The 21,474-nt window shown below is 42.2% G+C and overlaps 1 protein-coding gene and 1 long non-coding RNA gene across 2 annotated transcripts; one reads left to right on the top strand and one right to left on the bottom strand.

Moving 5' to 3' along the window:
• Nucleotides 1-968: 968 nt before the first annotated feature.
• LOC136429381 (uncharacterized) lies at nucleotides 969-2,779 on the bottom strand. The gene is made up of 3 exons (XR_010754764.1): nucleotides 2,723-2,779; nucleotides 1,431-1,489; nucleotides 969-1,009 (listed from the first exon to the last, which is right to left on the bottom strand). It is a non-coding gene; the product is annotated as an uncharacterized lncRNA (long non-coding RNA).
• Nucleotides 2,780-4,627: 1,848 nt separating this feature from the next.
• Nucleotides 4,628-10,668, top strand: LOC136429123 (uncharacterized). The gene is made up of 2 exons (XM_066419003.1): nucleotides 4,628-4,872; nucleotides 9,879-10,668. The coding sequence occupies exons 1-2, from the start codon at nucleotides 4,628-4,630 to the stop codon at nucleotides 10,666-10,668; spliced, it is 1,035 nt and encodes a 344-aa protein (XP_066275100.1).
• The last annotated feature ends 10,806 nt before the right edge of the window (nucleotides 10,669-21,474 follow it).

The following is a 21,474-nucleotide window of genomic DNA, read 5'->3' as shown; positions in this document are numbered from 1 at the left end:
GCAACAGTTCTGATAAGTAAGAATTATTATTCAATTGTTCTCTGGAATGAAACTTTGTGTACCATATATTATGCTATAATGATGATGTTCAGCAGCATACATTCAATGAATGTTACAGAAACATTTACAGATTCTGGAGCAAATGTGAAGAAAAGTATCTAAATATCTTTCACTTCATTTCCTCATCACTTACTCATAGAATGCACCAGCTCCGGCCGTGCCCGGCTGCGCATCGTGGCTGTCAGGACCGGTGACGAAACCTACAATGTCTGGGTTAAATCTCCTCAGGATATCTGAAACAGGAAAATGAATTTGGGGTCAGTGCGTCCTTGGTATATCTAAGACAGGAAAACAAGCTTCGGATCATCGTGTCTTCAGCTATCAGGTATATCTAAACTGGAAAAGAGTTTTGGTTCAATCGTAATCGTAGGATATCTAACACAGGAAAACGAGTTAGATTAGAATGAGACCAGCAGACAATTTTACAAGGCTGATACTCACCGGGCAGAGTTGTGTATTTCTCCACGGAAGCCTGACCACCAATGCTGAGGGGAAAATATGTTCCAGAAAGGTTTTATAATTGATTGAATATAGAAAATATTATTTTTACATCCAACCAGTAATCTTGTAGAAAGTACAAAGGGCACATATCAAATATATATATATATATATATATATATATATATATATATATATATATATATATATATATATATATATATATATATATATATATATATATATATATATATATATATATATATATATATATATATATATATATATGTGTATATATGTATATATATATATATATATATATATATATATAGAGAGAGAGAGAGAGAGAGAGAGAGAGAGAGAGAGAGAGAGAGAGAGACGGATATGTACATGCACATGTACAATATATAGAGTTTTAGCATCAGCCAACTAAATTGTGTTGTCAGAAAATGTTATGAAAATAAACTTGCCTAAATGAAAGTCCCCTGTAGTTTTTCCGGAGTGCTGCAATCTATTAAACGAACATTCAGTTTAACGTTACATGTTATACTCTTGCATTGAAAGGCTGCTCTTGTATCAATATACTGACATAGCATCACTTTAGTGTATTGTTCAATACAATTGAAATGTTGGGCCCCATTTGGGCTTAACTTGGCCTTCCTGAAAATCAAACATCAAGACTTCTAGTGTTTTGTCTTAACTTTTAATTGTACATTCATCAACATCATCATCATCTTCATCTTTCGTCCGGATTGTACGTTCAGTCATGATCATTAGAATGTTGAGTCAATCTCAACATTGGGAATTTTTACTTAGTACCAGTATTCGTAGGGAAGGCATGAGATCCTGGGCAACACTACTTGTGACATAGGATCAATGGATTGAGGCAGTGTAAGCACACTTGAAGACTGTGTGTACCCAAGGACACCTACCGCAAGACTATCCCCCATGGCCGCCACCACCTTCACGTCAGCTGGGCGCAGTTTGTGGACTGGGAGGGGACAAAATCATGTTCATCAACTGAACGAAGTACAATTCATCGGCCACAACAAACACAGTGCAGAGGACCATGAAGCACCTCCTCAGCTGCCCCCTCCTGCCCGAGCCATGCACCAGGGAGGACCTGGAAGCCCTGACCCCTGACCCCAAGAGGAAGGGTGGTTGCGGAACACTAGAGAGGAAGGTAATTACTCAAGCAACTGGATAAAATTCTTCTCGAGTCACCTACACACTTCCTCTCCAGTACGTTGATGAAGGTTAGACATCCAGGTAGTAAGATGCGCCAAAAATGATTACTCAAGCAACTGGATAAAATTTGAAAGTCAGACGTTTCAGACAGCATCCACTGTCTTTCGTCAGTGACCAACGATAGGACTGAGAACACCAGGTTTTATACCAAAACTCTGAATAGATGTGTTAATGAGGTTAGGACAATTTAGGATGTCTTGAAGTAATCTTTAAAAGAATCTATTCAGAGCTTTGGTATAAAACCTGGTGTTGTCAGTCCTATCGTTAGTCACTGACGAAAGACAGTGGATGCTGTCTGAAACGTCTGACTGTTTCAAAATCTTATCCAGTTGCTTGAGTAACTATTTTTGGCGCATCTTACTACCTGGATGTCTAACCTTCATCAACGTACTGGAGAGGAAGTGTGTAGCAGACAGAGGCGGTGACTCAAGAAGAAGAAGAAGAAGAAGAAGAAGAAGGGCAGACTGAGAGGAAAGGTCCCCAAACATGTGTGTCTAGACTGCAATTATGACATTTTCTTCAGTTGAAAAGCTGCCCTGGCTATGACTGAGACATAAAAGCCCTTTTCCTGCTGGAGTTCCAGAGCAAACGTATACATCCACTGCTAAAGTGCCCAGACACCTTTGAAACAAAAGGTACTAGTTTGATATTGCTCATTTATAGTTACTTTACAACAATCCGCGCGGGTGCAGCGTACGCATTCTAGAAATACCCTCAACCCGACAATTGCCAGGGCTAGCATACAGAACAAGCATGTGCAAAGAGACAATTGTCGGGCTCAGCAGGACAAGGGTTAATTAAACATAATGTTACATGTATAACATTGAAGGAAGACTGATTGCGGCTGCAGGATGTTTCTACTACTACTGCAGCAGCAGAAAACAGTGGACTACTACTACTACTACTAACATGTATGATTAGCATTTAAGCTACTTGTTCAATAGAGTCATATAATGGCCTTAAGTTTAAGGCTCACCTGATGTAGGGAGAATGGGGGACCTCTCCATTTTTCCAGGGCAAAGGAATTTTGCATCTGACCAAGAGATTGACAAAAAAAGATTGCTACTTAGATTTGATGACACCAGAAAAAGAGTTTTGAGTACATCCGAAAATAATTTCATCAGGTTGGTAGAAAATAGGATATGGGAGATTCTTTATACACAACCAGGTATTAATCTCACCTGCTAACGTTTCGATGTCTGTCAGACACCTTCATCAGAGCTTCTGACTGGAGTACTGCTTCTCACCGTTATAAGTAGCCGATGTAGGTGGCGCTTTTGGGACAGTGTTCTCACCGCAAAAGCGCCACCTACATTGGCTACTTATAGCGGTGAGAAGTAGTACTCCAGTCAGAAGCTCTGAAGAAGGTGTCTGATAGACATCGAAATGTTAGCAGGTGAGATCAATACCTGGTTGTGTATAAAGAATCTCCCATATCCAGTTTTGAGTACAAACTATCTAAAATCATATTGAAATGCGGCTCAAAAGTTTGAACCCCAAATATCAATTCACACATCAATTCACATCTTGTTAATGTAGCACATTTTAAGGGTCACAAAAGCTTTGCAAAAGCATCACATCTTACCAAACCTCCTTGATCTTACATATCTTCAGAAACCTTTGTTTTCAAATTGGAGGCAGAATTTCTGCAGATACAATTTTGAGCCATATAAGGCTACACACATCACATACATGTATAATAGCCAATTTTCAATTCAGCCTCCTCACGACTTAACCGTGTCAAATCCTCTACTCACCAGTTTCCGACAGGGCCGACTGGGCTGCAACAGCCAGGGTCAGGAGCAGAAACTTCGGAAGCCACATTTTGCTGTCGGTTGTGCTGAGCTCCGATTCTAGCGTTGTGCACTGTGAAGGATTAAAACAGTTCTTATTAGGGGTGGGTACCGGTACAGAAAATTCAGGTCCGGTCCAGGTCCAGGTCCAGATGGTCAGGTCCAGGTCCGGACCTGAACCTGTACCTGATCATAGTAGTGTTTCGGTACATCACATTTTGGGGAGCGAGACGCAAGTTAATGTCTCTGTGAGTGCAAATGTGTGCATGTGTCGGATCACTAACGTCATGTATGAAACGATATAATTTCGCACTTTGTATCAAAATTAACTATACTCTCCTCACCGTCTGTTAACTGATCTAGATATTTTCACAGTTAACGTCTTAGAAAAATTTTCGTTAAATCTACTGTTTTGTATTTTCTGAGACCGGTTATGTGACCGCCTGCTGGTAGCCTGGTAATGTGAATTTTCTAATCGGTCCATAGGCCGGTCCACTGATTTTTTTCTGGACCGTTTTTTTTTGACCGGTTCATAAGAAAATACCGGTTTTGTACCGGTACGTCTTTTGTCAGTCTGGCCATCTGGCTGGCTGTATGACCGGTCCACTCCGTCAGGTTCGTGGTCCATGACCTACGGGGACGGCCCCGGCGCGGCCATGCGCCTTCCGCTTTTTACTGAACTACACCCTAAGCAATGGAAACTGAATGTCTGCGCCATCTCAAAAGTCCCTGTCCCACGACCACAGCTCTAAATAGCTGGCGAACCACTAGCCCGACAAATCGCGCTCCTAGCGGCCGGCCGGTCCTGTAACCGCCATCCCCCTAGGGGTGGGGTCAGTAACCTCCGGCCGAGAGCTTGTGAAAACACAGGCTAGCGAACCACTGGCGAAGGACAAAACTGTGAAACTCCTTGGCTTGCACGTCCTGGCGGACTTAGGGCGGGAACTACATGCCAACCACGGTGTAAAACAGGGAAACCAAAAACTGCACTTACGCAAGCGACTTTGGTGTTTCGACCTCTGACGGGAGGTATTACTGACGTGCTACAAGACCCTTGTGCGCCCAGCATGTGAGTACGCCGCCCCAGCATGGCATGCCGGACTAACAACAGCACAACACGCCAGGATCGAAACCCTCCAGAGAAGAGCCTGTCGGACAATACTTGGCCCTGCCTACACATCCTACAGGTCAGGGAAGCGTGCAGCATCTTGGACCTGCCTACGTTAGACGCCCGGCGTCGTGACCTATGCCTCAACTTTGCAAAGAGACTGAGACATTCGGGGAATGGTTCCCACCCACCCGAGCTAGGCGATATCAGTTCAAGAATCACTAGGTACACACACTTATGCTAGCCCTTGTTATATTAGTAATTAGGCAGTTAAGTTTTATTCTATACCTCTATTTTGATTTATGTTTAATAGTTGCTGCCATACATTGTACAGCTCGTGCAATAAAGATATAGTCTTCTGACTCGCATAAGAACAAGGATAAAAAGATAACAGCCCTATACCTTAATGACCAGACTCAGAAACAGATCTGCGACGTGTAAGAAGATTCAATCACGGGTGCTCACCAAGGTCTTTCCTCGATAAAATTTTCATCAAAAAGATTAAATTATACTTTTATTGCGGCTATTCTGTTCACACCAATAGACAAACGCTGCTATAAAGTAAAAATGAATATCTTCTACACGGTGGAGGTCTGCATTCAGTACACCCATGTGTCCTTAACGTTTTTAGTCGCTTAAAGTTACGAATAGGGCGATTCTACAACCCATGCGAAGAAAAAGAGAATCCGAACCAAACCAGGTACAAATAGGACGTCTGTAGGACCCTGCAAACGAACAGAACACGTGGACCAACATTTTACAGATAACAATTGACTCTACAGCTCTTGGCAAAAAACAACAACAATTTACAAATAACAGTTGACTCTAAATCTACAGCTCTCAACGAAAACCCTGACAAAACAACAACAACAACAATTTACAGATAAGACAATCTGCTAAAACAACCCTGAGAAGACAAAAAAACTCCAACTGTTACAAGTTGATTTTATTCAATGTTATTAGAATTGCAGCAGTACAAGACACATGGGACACAGGCAGCTACTGCTGATGTCGTGACCCACACAAATAATATACCCGTTTTTTTAACACCTGGGTGGAGTGAAGAAAGTCGTGTAAAGTGCCTTTCCCAAGTGCCCAACATCGGTGGCGTCAATTAAGGGATTCGAACCCGGGACGGCTGTGTTCTTGGCCGAAAACCCTTAGTCTCTACCAGACTAACCGCGTCGGCTATAGAGAGAACATTTGCCGGGGGACTTTGGCCATGGAGGATAACATTTCCATCCGCTGGGTTGCCTATTGGACCCTCTCTCCATAGCCGACTCCCTTTATACAGTTGACTCTATTTGGCCAATTTCTACTATTTTCGCAGCGACCCGCAGAAACTGGTAGAGGCTAGATAAACCCTGCCGTTTATAGGCCACACGACGCCACTAACAAAAAAAGACTCCACAACCCTGATGACATGGCGGAGAGAATCCAAAGCAAGTTCAAGGCGAGGAAGATGTAATCTGTGACTCACCTGGTTTGATGTGACGTGGACGAAATCTTGGAAGTCGCTGCTACAGTCGGTGGGAACAGCTTCAGACGAATGGATGACAACAGAGAAGCAGTTATTGGTGTTATGAAATGTGTCTAATTTTGTCCAATCAGAGTGCTGCTTGCATCAGACCACCGGAAGTAGACATCCATCTGGTCCAATCAGAAAGACCGTTTTAGGATATCGTGTATTAATCCATCTTAGTGAGGGTCACGGTGTGTGACCCATGGGTATTACTTCCGGTGACTTCGTATTGCCCACGTGTACTTAAAACGGTAGCTGTTAGATGTACACGTAAGGCCTGCGCCGTGTGTATTTTGGAAGATTAGCGTGGGGATTATCCTGAAACCGTACTCTCCAAGCAGAGGCTTCGATCGAGATGGGTAGTTTTGCCGGGATATTTTACGTAAAAGATCACGGACAAAACTAACCATCTAGATCGCAGCATCTGCTTGGAGAATACTGAAATCGTAGCTGTTTAATGCACACGTGTACACGTAAGGCCTACGCCGTGTGTACTTTGGAAGATTAGCGTGAGGATTATCCCGTGCATCTTACAACAGTGTGGGCGTCCTCCTTTGTTCGCAGGGACATGTAAAGTACTTTGTAACGGACTTTCAGCTGCTGTTTTTTTAAAACCGAAAATGGAGCAACAAATATTAACATATTATACATCTATACTTTTATACAATATAACTTCTTAACTGCATGCAGAAAAGATGCTGCATATGAGGGAAACCCGCAGGACCAACTTCAGTGTGGTCTATATTTTCATTTGCATCAGGCTCTTGGCCAATATCATATTTCAACAAAAGTCAGAAAAATGGACTGCATAAAATTACAGACTGGCGCCTATTTGCGCCGATTGGCGACTAGTTGGAGCTGATTAGCGCCTGTGCGTAACCAGGCCTCTTTCTGACTGCTTGTCTTTCAAGTTTTCACTGCCCGTGGGCGCTGTACTGACTAAAACCGACCCCCGGTGTGCGCCAATAAACCGGGCGGGCGAGCAACACTCCCAGTACCGCAGAGATGGCGGCGGCGTCACGGGGGTGTGGTTACCAGGCTAACAAACATGGTGAAGCATTGGGCAGTTTTGGGGCGAGATTCTGACATAGACGGACGACACAAATTGATTTCTTTTCAAATTTGTATTTCTAAAAATCAGACTGACTGTATCACAGATCATCAGTCTGTATGTCGAAAGTTCGAAACCCATTCATCAGACAAAAACATTTCCCTCCCCGTGTACATGGGGTGGAATATAAATCGTTTTTCCCGCCCGGAATTTGAATTTCCCGCCTCCAGCAGGGCGCCACGGTGCATGCCGGGTAAGGTAAAAAAACAAAGATGGCGGCCAAAGTTTGTACTTGGGAGTTTCCTCAACAACAAAATGACATCAACGTCTTCTTGGGGCAGGGCCCACCGAGAAGCCCGTGCCTTGTGTGCCTCAAAGACGGGGAAACGGCGGGGCCGACATGTGACATCCCAGTAGTTTCGGAGATGCGCTAGACGCTAGACTCGGAGAATGACGGGAACCCAGCATGTCGGAGTACAGGAGTCTCAGGCGACAACCAGGTAGCTACTGGTTCAAGTAGCCAGACTACAACTTAGTACAAGCTTCCACCAGCCTAGCCGTGGCGACTCTTTAATCGGGTATATTTTGCTGTATGTCTAAAGACTCTTTTACATTACCCTCACTATGTATATAAAAAGAGTCTTTAGACATACAGCAAAATATACCCGATTAAAGAGTCGCCACGGCTACCACCAGCCCTACTGCACCACGACCAATCGAACCACGTGAGTCGCATTGAAACTCAGATTCGGTATCAGCCATTTCCCGACAAATCGCTTTCTAATTAACGACTACATCTGAACAAACAAACTCGCCAGTGAGATAGTGGAAGGTGTCAGCTTCCAAAAGACATTTTCAGATTGACAATTTTGGCACTTTGGAAGCGCCCGCGATTTAACGTTTAGAAAAGTAGCAGAAACTACAAGTTAAATGGCGGGTGGATTTGTACATCTCTGTGAAACCCACATACGTACCAAATAACATGAAAATCTGTCGTTCCTTTCTTCAGTTATTCTCCTTGGAAGATTTTTACAAATACGTCATTGCAGTTCCAGTGAAACATACCAGGGGGCCCAAAATTGACCTTGACTTTTCTCCTCCCAGCACCTACCCACATACCAAATATCATTACAATCCATCCGCACGTTCTTTAGTTATGCTGATTCTAAGCGTCCGGTGACACAAACATACACACAGGATAACACACATACAAACGCCATGCAAAACAATATCCCCATGAAATTAGGTCTTTTTTCATGGAGATGATAAATCATTACACAGGGATGTGTACCGGTACTGGGTACAGGTACAGGACACCAAAATCATTTTGGTACACTGGTCCAAAATACTGGATATCAATGTACTGGCACTGTACCTGAATAGAACTTATTATGCATGTGTTATTCCTACCACAAAGATGAAACTTTAGCACTGGAAAAAATTATGAAAAAATTGCGAAAAATCGGTTGGAAGACTGTAAATGACATACACCAACAACAAAAAGCTCTGCTGGTGTATAGGACTCTTGGGAACTCACTACCACAATACGTGAGGAGAATGTTCAGCCTCCGAAGGGATGAAGTAGCACGGCACACCAGGTCAACCACAACAGACTACCTCATCACCCCAAAACCTAACCTAGAAGCATATAGGAGAAGTCTGGCCTACTCTGGCTCAGTTGCATGGAATAAAACACAACCACACATTAGGGCGGCTTCGTCCATCCATGTCTCCAAAGGATCATACATAATCAGGCCTTGATTGCAACTATGGACTGGATAAAGGATTAAAGACTTGATTATGTACTATGATGTATTCATGTATTTATTTATTTAATTATTTATTTAATTATTTATTTTGATGTATTTTCTATGATTGTATTGATATCGGTTACATTAAGTTAAGTTACCGTGACTCCTGCCCCTCCGTTTCACTTCGACCTTGTTGAAAAGCGGCCATATTATGGCCGAACAAGCACTCGAAGTAAAATGAAGGCCTTGACTTGACTTGACTTGACATGGCTGCTGAAATCAGCACCGTCTTTGATCTGTTTCAGCAAGATGATCTGCTTGGAGATATTTATCTCTCTGCCAACCTGGCTGATCAAAAGATCAGTTACCTGCTCCACCTTGCAGTCTGGACTGGTACTGCATTGTGAGGTCTCCAATGCAACACAAGCCTAGAACTGAAAAGTGTAGGCCTTACAAAGCTAAATGAAGGTAAACATCATTCCCTTCGCCTAGAAGTAGAAGGTTATGTTTTGGGTTTCGTTTGTGTGTATGTATGTATGTGTGCAGGGCTCGAAATAGTGGGTGCATGTGCACCTGTGTGCACCCAAAATTGGAGCTGTGCACCTATTTTTTGACTGTGGGTGCACCAGTGCACCTAGATATTTTTGTAGCCTATAGGGTAAAGGTACTATGGTACACTAGTATACAGAATATTTTTGAAATCCAAGCATCATAAAAAGCAATATCACCTTTTGTTGTACTTTATTTGATGTATTACTTGGTTAGAATTTTAAAGTTAGCTATAGAATTACAGATTGAAGTTCTCAAAAGAGGCAGAAGCGTTAACTTTGTGATTAGAAGGCCTGGATGGATTGTCTTGAATATTTGGTATGTGGGTACAGTACCGTCCTCGTCATTGATCCGTCAGGCAGTCGTCAGAGTTATTCAGAAGCCCGTCAGAATCCATCAGTAACGCGACAGAATCCATCAGTAACGCGACAGAATCCGTCAGTAACGCGACAGAATCCGTCAGTAACGCGACAGAATCCGTCAGTAACGCGACAGAATCCGTCAGTAACGCGACAGAATCCGTCAGTAACGCGACAGAATCCGTCAGTAACGCGACAGAATTCGTCAGTAACGCGACAGAATCCGTCAGTAACGCGACAGAATCCGTCAGTAACGCGACAGAATCCGTCAGTAACGCGACAGAATCCGTCAGTAACGCGACAGAATTCGTCAGTAACGCGACAGAATCCATTAGTAACGCGACAGAATCCGTCAGTAACGCGACAGAATCCGTCAGTAACGCGTCAGAATCCGTCAGTAACGCGACAGAATCCGTCAGTAACGCGACAGAATTCGTCAGTAACGCGACAGAATTCGTCAGTAACGCGACAGAATTCGTCAGTAACGCGACAGAATTCGTCAGTAACGCGTCAGAATCCGTCAGTAACGCGTCAGAATCCGTCAGTAACGCGTCAGAATCCGTCAGTAACGCGACAGAATCCGTCAGTAACGCGTCAGAATCCGTCAGTAACGCGACAGAATTCGTCAGTAACGCGTCAGAATCCGTCAGTAACGCGTCAGAATTCGTCAGTAACGCGACAGAATCCGTCAGTAACGCGACAGAATTCGTCAGTAAGGCGACAGAATTCGTCAGTAAGGCGACAGAATCTGTCAGCAACGCGACAGAATTCGTCAGAGTTTTACTCTGACGGGTCACCGTCAGCGTTAATCAACTTAATATAAGATGGAGTCAGGTTTCATGTTTATTTTGTAACTCGACAAGACAATAGCAATTTGTCACCTCCTGGAGCGCCGGTTTGGTTTGCGATGTTGCCCCAAAATACGGACGTTATAAATTATTACTCACTAGCTTCGTAATTTACAGGAACCATCCTTGTTTCAGAAATAAATATCGGGGGAGTGTTTTCTGATCACAGCATTCTCATCTAGTGTTGTGAACATGATTGCTGTTGACAATTTTTCTCCAATGTTTTGCAAATCTGTACGACATGGCCTGCGCTAGCAGGGAATGCTGATTTTGTGACAAACAGAAAAACTTCAACATATTAACAACAGCCAAATAAAGATTTTATAAGTAAAATAAAGAATTGATAATTCAAAAGTAAAAAGAATTACTCTGATCAAGCACTGCTTTTAAAAAATGTCGATATAATTGGTGATTAAATACGATCTACACGTACTAAATGCGGGCAAGATCACCGTCTGTTTCCGTTGTTGAGAGATCTTGTATCGGTAATTTCCTGCCCCGCATGAGGCAAATTAGTTCTCCTCCCACTGTCCTGTGATGTTACCGCAGCCTGCATATGAATGGTACGTCATTTGATAACTCTGACGCGACAGTCCCCTAATTCATTTCCCGTCAATGACTCGTCAGAAAATATCGCTGACGCGTTAATTTTCGTCGGAGGGTCGTCAGTGACGCGTCAGACAAGCGTCAGTGACGCAGATGGATGTTAACTATATATGACCAGGACGGTACTGTAGGTCTTGATGAGACCTGGAAATGATTAGATTTTGAGCCCCCCTAGCGGCTTGTTACGCGTACGGTACTGCAGCAGAACTTCCTGTTTTGATATCTCGTGTTCTTGACATGCTATGGTCCTGATGTTTTAGGGGTAGATAGCTCTTTGGACAGAGAGTAAGTGGTGTAGGTTTGGGGCCCCCTTGTAGCTTTTTTTAAAACTGCAGTAGCAGGTTTTGCTTCAGACTTAAACAGGGAATAACTAAAAAAGGGCTTGATGGATGGTCATGATTTTTGGTATGTAGATAGCTGGAGTGATGATTAACATAGTTAGATACTTTTGCAAATGCATTAGTTATTATCACAAACTTTGTACCTTATTATGTTCAGATCAGTAAACAAACAAACAATCAAACAAACAAATCCCATGTGTATGTACTTGTATAATTATATAATTTGTTACATGTCACGTATGTGGTGATATTACATGTGCTGATACAGTATGTCTTCCAGGGCCCTGCTGTAAAACAAACATTCTTACAGTTAGGCCGACTTAAGACCTACGATTTAATTTATATACAGTCGTGCCATCATCGTCGTGGGTGACGGTTTTCTTTAGACACACGGTCAGGAAATGTCACTGGACCCCCGCGGCGCAGAATTCAATTGATGTGCGCGTGTGACCCAAAGTGACCTCTTGCGCGCAAATTCAAAATGGCGGTGGAACCGCTTGTTTTCGTCAGGCAAAAGATGAAGCTTTTACTGACTTTGCAACAACTGTTGCCCTGCAGATGAGACGTTGAGAACGTGCTCAACAAAGAAAGAGATTGAGGCCGGTACAGAGACGGGCAATACCTGGGAATTAATCCGAGTTCATGGCCGCCACCGGGGATGTCCTTTTGGTCCTTTTGCGGTTTCTTTTGGTGGTTTTCAGTTGTCGTGTCAGTTTCCCATCGGATCTGGCAGTTCTGGGGAGATTGTGTCAATTTCTTCAGCATTTGCCTTTATCCTATTAGTCCAGGAGATTACATGTAGTGCTGTCAATCAACCCGCAGGCATCAGGGCAGATGCATGGCGGCTGCAGACATCTCCCTCCAGGATGTTCTGTTTTCGGCCAGAGCCCTCCAGTCGGCTCTGCTGACTCCCAGAGTGTCCAGCACATTGAACACTTGGTCCTCCCATCTGCTCCTGGGACGGCCTCTAGGGCGCCTCCAAGTTGGGTCTGGAGCTGCGTAGACCAGTTTGACCACTTCCTGGGTGGGTGTGGCTCTAGAGGTGTGTCCCAGGAAGTTTTAGTTGGTGCTTGGTGATCTTCTGGCTGACCGGGACCTGTTTTAGTTGTGCGACGCACTGCTTCATTGGTAACATGGTCCTGCCAGCGAATGCCTGAGATCTTTCTCAGGCACCGGGTGTCAAAGGAGTCCAGTCGCTGTCTCAGTGACTTAGTGAGAGTCCAGATGATATGATGATGATGGTGAGAGTCCAGGACTCAGCTCCGTAGAGGAGAACAGAAAGGACCAGGGCATTGTAGATCTTTACTCTCCAATTGCAAGCAGAGGATGGGTACCGGCAGGTTTTTGACGTGTTTTTAGGCGTTTTTGTCGGCCTTTCTACTTTTTTTTTTCTACATATAAAGGGTTTATAGAGAAAAGAAAGAAAAGAAAAAGTAGAAAGGCCGACAAAAACGCAAAAAAACACGTCAAAAACCTGCCGGAACCCATTCTCTGCTTGGAGAGTTGGGTTTATAGAGACAAAAAAAAAAAAGTAGAAAGGCCGACAAAAACGCCTAAAAACATGTCAAAAACCTGCCAGAACCCATCGTCTGCTTGGAGAGTAGCAGATCTTCAGCTTAACCGTTCTGTAGAGATGTCTAGAACGCCAAACACGGTCAAGACTGGCAAAGGCTGCAGAGGTCTGCGCTCGACATCTAGGTCAGACTTACAGTCCAGCGTGATGACAGTCTGCCACCACCTCGACTGACTCTCCGTTGATCGGTGGGCAAGTTGGCAGGTCGAGGAAGTCACTGAGAGACTGCAACTTAGTCTTCAGCCAGCTGACTTCTAGACCCAGGGTTTGTCACTCATGTACATGTCTATTGTAAAATGGTCCAATATCAACTCGGATATATCGCCTCACTCTGATTATGGTCCTTTCTAGATCAGTTTCACTTTCAATTTTGGGAGATTGTATCACATGTTATCCAACTTTTGCCCAGGATCTCTGATCTATAGTTCGATGCAAAATGTGATTGTACCCAGCTATACCGATTCTGACTGATTTTGGGTCATTTTGGTACAGTTCAGTAAGTTTTGGTGCGCATGACTGTACTAGTCCATTCCATTGTTGAGAGCACCGACTGTAACTGTTGTGTTAGGTTTCTTCATGACATCTTCCAAACAGGCATTGATAGTGTATCTAGTAGAAAATTATTGAATACTTGTGGTCATTTATTTTGTAGATTTTCAATTGGGTCAAACACAGCAGCTCAAAGTCCAATTTGAAATATTAATGAGAGCGTAATTCGTTGTAAACAATTTTAGTGCTTGAAATATGGTTACAAAAACAGGAGGAAACCTGCAGTGTGAATGGGCGTTTGATAATTCCCACTCACTGGGGCTGTGCATGGGGTTTGGTGCGGCCACTAGATTATCAGTATGACTCTGCAGATTACTGTACATGCATTTAAGTTTGCGTCGTTTTATTTCATGCTAAGGCAAAAATGGAGCGTTCGCGCGGTGATTTTAAGTTCGAGGCAGCGGTATAGTCGAATAGTACTACTGTATTGGATATAAATGTTTGCGGTGGCTTTAAATTCGCGGTGAAATGGTCTCTGTGAAAACTGCGAAGTTCAAACCATGGCAAATATTTCTGCATCAAATTAGTTAGTGTCAGGGCCAGGATAGCAGAAATGGAGTCAACAGGTTATGATATAGTCCTGCTTCTGCAAGTTTGATACGCAGGCCGAGGGCTAGGGCCCTAAATTCATTTTTGGGAATAGGTGCACTGGTGCCCCTAACCTAAAAATACAGGTGCACGAAAATAATTTGGGGTGCACAGCATGAAATCAGCAGCATGAACATGCCCATGAATTCCCCCCCACTTTCCAGATAGTTGGCTTGAGATATGGCTTTTTATTTGGGAATAACCTGGAATAAAGTTAGCCTGTTCACATTAGATTACAAATTGGCACCGGATAATTCTCACTCTGAGTCTCCAAAGTAAACATGACATATAGGCCTTACATGTACATTCAACAGTTACTGTAACCTTGCTTTTACTAAGTTTTTAAGTAATGTCGAACAGAAATCCAGCTTTGATTGTGCTGGTCTATGATTATCAAGATCATGTATGAACTATTAACCACGTCAACATCATTGAAAGTTACTTGACAATATATATATTCTTATAATTTATGGGTCGACTTTACTGTATAACTTTATGATTGTAAACTGCGGCACAATTCTGTTGCTGTACTGCAATGCCTTTTTTTCCCTTGTTTTTATCAATAAACCAATTACTACTGCAGTAACTACTGTTTCAGTACTCATGGACAATACGAAGCTCCAGTCCCATTGCGCAATGTCACAAAAGCCCTTAACCTTTGACATGTCACCGGAACCACTACCACGGAGTCACGCACTGTGACTCTCACTATGCGTGATCAATGCATGATATTCTAAAAGGCTCTTCCTGATTGGACCCGTGGCTGGTGGTCTGATGCAAGCAGCACTCTGATTGGTTTAGACAGAAATAGAAACGTTTGATAACTCCGTAACTGTATAAAAGAGGCTTACCTGCTGCCATCTCCCCCTCTCCATCTCAACCCACCGACTGTACGAGCGACTTCCCAGACTTCCTCAACGTCACATCAGACCAGGTGAGGCACAAGTCGTCTTTCTCCCCTGCCTCGGGTCTTCGCTGGGATTTTCTTTGCCTTCTCAGGTTTTAGAGCCATCCTTTTTGTAACTTGTTAGTTTGGTTGTCCTCATGCCTTTCTCGTGCTGCTATAATATTGTATAGTCGTCCTTTTCTGTGGCCAGTTGGTTTGAGTTTTCGTTGCCTTTTCAATGTTGGAGCGGCACTCAGTAATCCTTTTTGTAACTTGTTACTAAATAAATAGGTAGTTTGGTTGTCCTTGCCTTTCTCGTGCTGCCATAGTCCGACAGTCCTTCCTGTGGCCAGTTGGTTTGAGTTTTCGTTGCCTTTTCAAGCGGCTCAGCCATCCTTTTTGTAACTTGTTAGTCTTTCTTGTGCTGATATAGTCGTCCTTTCTGTAACTTGTTAGTCTTTCTTGTGCTGATATAGTCGTCCTTTTTGTAACTTGTTAGTCTTTCTTGCGCTGATATAGTCGTCCTTTCTGTGGCCTGTTGGTTTGATTTTGCTTTGCGTTCTCACGACCGGGGTTGTTTCCGCAGATCGTCGTGTTTGTAAATTGTTGTTTTTTTACCTCTGGGGTTCTCTTGGGGGCGTTAGAGTCAGTTGCTTTTTGTAACTTGCTGGTCTGAGTTTTATCTGTAACTAGTGAGGGTTGTAGAATCGTCCTTATTACAGTAGTTGGTTTGGATTGTCTTTTCCTTATCAAGGTTGTAGAGTTGTCCTTTTATGTTTAATCGAGTCGAACTAAAAACCGTTAAGTCACATGAAAACCCTCAATATAGACCTCTGCTAATGAAGGAGAGGAGACTACTTTTTGTAGTGTTTGTTGGTCAGTGTGAACAGGGGAACAAGGAAAAGTTCGGAAATTGAGGTTCTCAATTTTTTTTTTTTTCATGTAGAGACCTTAAGCAGACAACATCGAATTTTAACTAGTACTTAAGAAAGGCCTGAAACGGCTGAATCAAATCAGGATTTCTTTGAGGGTTCTGGCATGACCAATCCTGTTGTTTTTACCACTTTTTGGGAATGTGTCAGTAGATAACTGGAGGGAGCATGCCACTGTGTAACCCTGGGTGGGGATCAGCCCACTGTGATTTAACAGTACTTTACTGCTGATTTTTCGTACCTGCTGAACAAATACGGGCACTAGATTTCCCACAGTGATAAAACCCCCATGCCCAGCCCGTGGGTTGTAACAAGTCAATGTAGTGGGATCGTTGTGCGCATGCGCCCGAGATAACAAGTAATTGGATACAAATGATGCAATAGGTTCCAAATTGAGCAAGCCTCAGCGGACATTTTGATTCTCACGCTACCGGTCGAACCGCACCCTGTTTCTTTAATCCAGCTCTTCTTAATGATAGCACTGTGTGTGCGCATGTTCTTTTTGCTGGTTTATCTACCCAGTTGGATGTTTCCTCCAAGTTTAAATAGAATTTAAAAAAAATGATGTTACTAATGTATGTAGTCACCAGTTCTTACATACAAAGAACCATGTGCATGTGTCAGTGAAATAACTAGTCAGGCGTACCTGGCTGTTTCAACATTGCTATATGATAATATGATAATATTATGTTGTTATAAGATAGCTACCAGTTGTTTTGTTTGTTTTCTTACTTAGATTTGATTTGGTCAGCTTTTGCCTATTCAATTGTTTCTTCTCTAAGACTTGTAGTTCCTACATGTATCATGTTAATTTTGTGATTTTAAAGGATATGTACTTCAGCCCAACTGATCATGATATGGTTTACTTCTTGTGCGGTTTAACAATAAGCCAAATTTCTTAATTATTTATAACCTCATGGCCTCAGCAGCGTTTGAAGCTTAAAGTTTGTTGCTTTAATTTTCTCCCGTTTAAAATATTTGAGCTTTGCCTTTCAGTTCTTTATCAAGTGGTTTCGATGTTTGAATTTGAATTCTCTAAAAATGCTGTGGTGGCACTGTTGTTAGTTAGGACCGTCTGCACTGTTGTTTTACCGTTGCCGTCACAAAACATCCCCATCAATTAAGTAGTAATTCTGTGTGTCTTATTAATTCCCTGGGCTTTTTGTGTGGTGAACAGATGAATTTTATATATATATATATATGTGAAATTATAAATTGTATGTCAGATGATTCTATTTTTGCATTTTGATTCCTTCCAAAAGCTCATCCAGAATTTTGTCAGTAATGTTATAGCCAGACTGAGTGTAGTTCAGTAAAATCTTGTGCAGGATTTTTGGCCACTTTTAAGAAGCATGGTTTGTTTCAACATTCATTCCTTTGTAGAACAAGCAAGTAGAAGAGTTTGAAGTGAGATTTCTCTTTTTGCTTAGAACTTTTTTTATAAATTTAATTGAAAAATGTTCTGATTTGGTTAGTCTCCAAGCAGAGGTTCGGCTCTGTCTTGTTTTGACATGTTTTTAGGCGTTTTTGTCAGGCTTTCTATTTTGTCCCGTTTTCTTTATGTTGCCAAGCCAAAGTTTAGCTTGTCGACTGATTTGGTCACTTTGTTTGACATGTACAGATTCGCCTTGTGCACTGGAACGTGTGCACTGGAATGTGAACGGATGGACTGATTTGAACTGTAAGTTAAGAGAAACGGTGTTGCTTTATGTATCACCAGAGATTATATCATTGAACGAAACTCATTTGAAAAGCAACGATGTCATCGAACTGGATGGGTACACTTGGTTTGGTCAAAACAGAAAGGTTCACCACAGAGCTCCCAAAGGCTCTGGTGGTGTGGGAATATTTGTTAAAAATGACCTGCTCGACTGTTTCAAAATTGTGGTCTTAGATAAGGATGTGGATGGAATTTTGGGCCTACAGTTTGAACATCGTATTTCTGATTACACCTTTGTGGTGTTTTCTTGTTACTTGCCCCCGGAGCAGTCTCCATGGGGACGAGACGCTAATGAATGCCTTAGCCACCTGTTGACTCAGATGTATGTACCGGACGGTGTGGATAACATTATCATATGTGGGGATCTGAATAGTCGAACAGGCGGGCGGGAAGATTGTATTTTAGTAGTGGACGGAATTCCGCAACGGGAGATTCTTGACACTACTGCTAACAATCATGGCGCCAGTTTAATCGAATTCATGAAAGACTCGAAGATGTGTATGTTAAATGGAAGAGTTTCACCATCCAAAAACAGTTTTACTTCTGTATCAACGAAAGGAAAGGCAGTTGTTGACTACATCATAACGCCCCATGATTGTCTTGATAATTACTTTGATTTTGATGTGCTGAGTCCAATTCACTTGGTTGATTCAATTTGCATGTGGTACCTCATGTATGGGTCTAATTGGTGATCGATGTAGATTACCTGATCACTCTCTGTTACTGGTAGGTTTTTATTTGGACATTCAGTCTGAAGATCCCTTACAATCTGTACCACAGGCTAAGGCAAAGTCTCGCGGTAAACCTAGAAAGGTCACAGATAACTTTCTGCGTTCTGAGCTAAGCCGTAGAGCGATTGTTAGTCTTATTGATCGTTTACAAAACGTGAATAGGACTCAGCAGGACATTGATATGTGGTATAATTCATTATGTGAGGTTATTTACAATGATTTTGATGCAAAGGGGAACTGTAAGAATGTAAATACACTGCGGTCTAGGAAATTGCACTGTCCAGGAAAGCCTTTTTGGAACTCAGAACTAGATGCGTTATGGGTTAACATGAGGGATGCCGAACGGTAATATGTTAGATATAAGGGAAGCAGAAGATGTAAAGGCGAGCTGAGAAATGTCTTTAAGAACAAGCAATACGCCTTTGATAAGAGACTTCGCTTCTTTAAACGGAGGTACCAACGAAATAAACAAGCTGGGCCCAAAGAGAAACACTAAAATTCCCTTGAAAGTGTTAAATGAGGATGGAGATTTGTTACAAGATGTGGATAGAGTTCTTAGAAAATGGGAATCATATCTTACCAGTTCTTATTTGCCGGCAATAATGCTGAAGGTAAATTTGATGGTCAATTCTTTCATGAGATCTGTGCTCTTAAACATCAACTAGAAAGTGAGTTGAATGATTAATCTTACTCCCCAAATGCATTCCTTAATGCCCAAATCACACTTAGTGAAGTTATTGAAGCTGTGGAGGCAGCCAAGACAGGAAAAGCAATGGGGGTAGATGAAATTACAAAAGAAATGTTAAAAGCACAAGATATGCTGCATATTTTGCATACTCTTTTTCAAACTTGTTTCGAAAGTGGTATTATTCCCTCTGTTTGGTACAAATCTATAATCAAACCAATCCCCAAATCGTCAAAGAAAGACCCTAATGTTCCCCTAAACTATCGTGGAATAAGTTTAATGAGTACCGTGTATAAGCTTTATTCCTCTGTTCTCAATAACAGACTAACCCAGTATTTAGAGTGTTCAAACTTACTGGAAGATGAGCAGAACGGTTTTCGTAAAGCTAAGGGCCTGTATCGATCACATTTACACAATATGCACGGAGATCAGAGCCAGAATGGAAGAAGGAAAATCAACTTTTGCTTGTTTCATTGATTTCCAAAAAGCCTTTGATTGGGTTAATAGAGACCTACTAGCTTATAGATTACTCCAGAATGGTGTTGATGGAAAGTTCTTCCAGGCTCTAATGACTCTTTACAAATCCCCGGTAGCATGATTGTGTAGAAGTGAACGAGTTTCGCACACAATGGTTCCCTACCCCTTCCGGAGTGAAACAAGGTGATGTACTGTCTCCAACCCTTTTCGCCATGTATGTAAATGATCTTGCTCAAAAAGTTAAAGAATCAGGGCTGGGGGTTCCATTTGGTAATAAGACTTTAAGCCTGCTGCTCGATGCAGATGACATCATTATTTTAGCAGATAATGAAAGCGATCTGCAAAAAATGCTAAATATTGTTGCTGATTGGTGTTCCAAGTGGAGGCTCATGATTAACCAGGGAAAGACGCAGATAATGCACTTCAGGAAAAAAAGGGTAAAAAGGACTTCTCATGTATTCCGATTTGGAGATATGAAACTTGATGTGGTGAGCTCTTACAAATATTTAGGACTTTTGTTAGACGAGCACATGTGGTTTACCACAGCTACCACTGTTCTTGCAGAGGCAGCTGGGAGAGCCTTAGGTGGGGTTCTGAGTAAGGTGAAGGTTTTAAAAGACTTAGGATACCACACATACACACAATTATATGAATCCTGTGTTTGTCCAGTCCTCGACTACGCTGCAGGCGTTTGGGGATTTCAGACATGGAATAAGTGCTCAGTTGTTCAAAATAGAGCAATCCGGTACTTTTTAGGAGTGCACAGATTTGCTCCTGTCCTTGCTACAACAGGGGACATGGGTTGGATACCCTGCGAAATAAGAAGGAAGGGGGCTGTAATTGCCCTGTGGAATAGATTAATTAACATGCCTAATGACCGACTTACAAAACATGTATTCTTATGGGATCTCCAAAACCATGGCCCCTGGAGCAGAGAAGTTCAAGAAATATTTTGTAAAGTTGAGCAAGAACATATTTTTTTCAATAGACTGAGAGGTGACATAAAGCAGATTAAAGATAAGCTCTTTGATTTGTACAAAGAAGACTGGGCATCTAGAGTTTGGCTGAAGCCCAAACTAAGATCATACACTCTGTTTAAACATACTTACTGTACAGAAAGATATGTTACTATGTACCTCCCTAAACGCCAAAGATCATTATGTGCACAGCTGCGCTCAGGAATTCTACCAATCTGTATGGAAACTGGACGCTACCAGGGAATTCCCGAGGAAAACAGAATTTGTGATTTGTGCAATTTAAATGAAGTAGAGAATGAGACACATTTTCTCTTCTACTGTCCCTTCTATGACAATCTTCGTGAAAGTCTTTTTCGTAAAATGTTTGTCTTAGCTCCTGAGGTAGTCTGGGAAAGAGACGAAGTCAGAATTAAATGGATGTTTAATGAGGGAGTAACTGAAATAGCAAACTTCATTCAAAAAGTCTGGGCAAAACGAAGAAGTCACATATATTCATAGTAACTGAAATCTACCATATCATGCTACTGTCTGTGCTGCTTTCTGTTATGTCTTATTTTAATTTGAACATGTATGTACATTTGTTTCTGTTTGTGAAATTCAATTTTGTTTGCATTTATGACTACCCAACTTAAGTTCAAAGTTCATTACAATGTTCATCCACCTTTTGTATGTTATTTATTTA

Source organism: Branchiostoma lanceolatum, chromosome 3, assembly GCF_035083965.1.
Source record: "Branchiostoma lanceolatum isolate klBraLanc5 chromosome 3, klBraLanc5.hap2, whole genome shotgun sequence".
In the NCBI taxonomy this organism is placed as follows: Eukaryota; Metazoa; Chordata; class Leptocardii; order Amphioxiformes; family Branchiostomatidae; genus Branchiostoma; species Branchiostoma lanceolatum.
The sequence above is the reverse complement of the archived record's forward strand: the minus strand, read 5'-3'. Positions and strand labels throughout refer to the sequence as shown.

Bases quoted from the DNA above. Each gene is read 5' to 3' on its own strand.
- LOC136429123 (XM_066419003.1), top strand. From the start codon at position 4,628: ATGGCATGCCGGACTAACAACAGCACAACACGCCAGGATCGAAACCCT. The intron at 4,873-9,878 runs GTACACACACTT...TTGATCCGTCAG, and splicing joins ATCAGTTCAAGAATCACTAG to GCAGTCGTCAGAGTTATTCA.